Raw genomic sequence first — 990 nt, forward strand, 5'->3', positions numbered from 1 at the left:
TGACAAGTCCAAGTAGTAAGAAAGGCTGGGTAATTTGAAGATCTCTCTGGGTATTGAACTGTTAAGACAGTTTACTGACAAATCAAGCGCAAAAAGGTTTTTCAACTTCCCCAGGCTTGCAGGAATCGGTCCCTCCAAGTTGCCATTGCGTGCATAAAACCTAATTAAGTGGGAAAGGTTTCCTATGGACGACGGTATGTGCCCAGACAAGCTATTATTGTAAAAGTATAGGTCGGCCAAGTTCTCTAGCTTACCAATGCTCTCTGGAATCACTCCGGACATGTACGTATTTGCTATAAAAAGTATTTCCAGACCAACCAAATTGTTGATATCTGCTGATATACTCCCAGAGATCCTATTATCCTCTAAGTATAACCGTTGGAGAGTGGTTGAGATATTCCAACTTGGGGAACTTGCTTCCAATATCACCTGGAATGCTTCCATAGAACATATTTCCCCCTACGTTAAGTACTTCCAGGGATGACCAGTTATAGAGAGAAGGTGGGAGCATACCAGAGAAGTTGTTTCCGAAGAGATCGAAATATTGCATGCTCTGGTTGCTGCCGAGCCCTGGTGGGATTGAGCCCATGAGCTGGTTCTGGGAGAGGTCGAGGATTTGTAGATGGGACAGATTTTCCAGAGATGCCGGGATGGGCCCGGTGAAACTGTTGTTTCTCACTTCCAGGGACATGAGCTTCTCGCCAAGCTCAGCCGGGATGTGCCCGCCAAGCTTGTTGTTGGACAGTCCCATTATGATCATGCTTGTGCACCAGCTTAAATTCACTGGGACTGGGCCGGAAAAGGAGTTGTCATACAAGTAGAGCCTCTTCAAGCGGCGGAGGTGGCCGAGGCTGGCTGGAATGTCCCCGTGGAGCAAGTTGAAGCTCAGATCCAGCTTGCGTAGGAAGGTGAGGTTCCCGATGACTGGGGGGAGTGCTCCGACGAGCCCGGTGCTGTTCAATCGCAGCGCCACCACCCGCATGGGCCTCC

At 49.2% G+C, this 990-nt stretch overlaps 1 protein-coding gene across 1 annotated transcript; it reads right to left on the minus strand.

Moving 5' to 3' along the window:
- Positions 1-232: 232 nt before the first annotated feature.
- Positions 233-985, minus strand: LOC123178762 (putative receptor-like protein kinase At3g47110; the record flags this gene model as incomplete). The annotated part of the gene is made up of 1 exon (XM_044591496.1): positions 233-985. A coding segment is annotated over one exon (627 nt), but the record flags the coding sequence as incomplete, so codon positions are not given.
- Between the last annotated feature and the right edge of the window lie 5 nt (positions 986-990).

The sequence above is a fragment of the Triticum aestivum genome, unplaced genomic scaffold (genome assembly GCF_018294505.1).
Source record: "Triticum aestivum cultivar Chinese Spring unplaced genomic scaffold, IWGSC CS RefSeq v2.1 scaffold198047, whole genome shotgun sequence".
NCBI classification, from domain to species: domain Eukaryota; kingdom Viridiplantae; phylum Streptophyta; class Magnoliopsida; order Poales; family Poaceae; genus Triticum; species Triticum aestivum.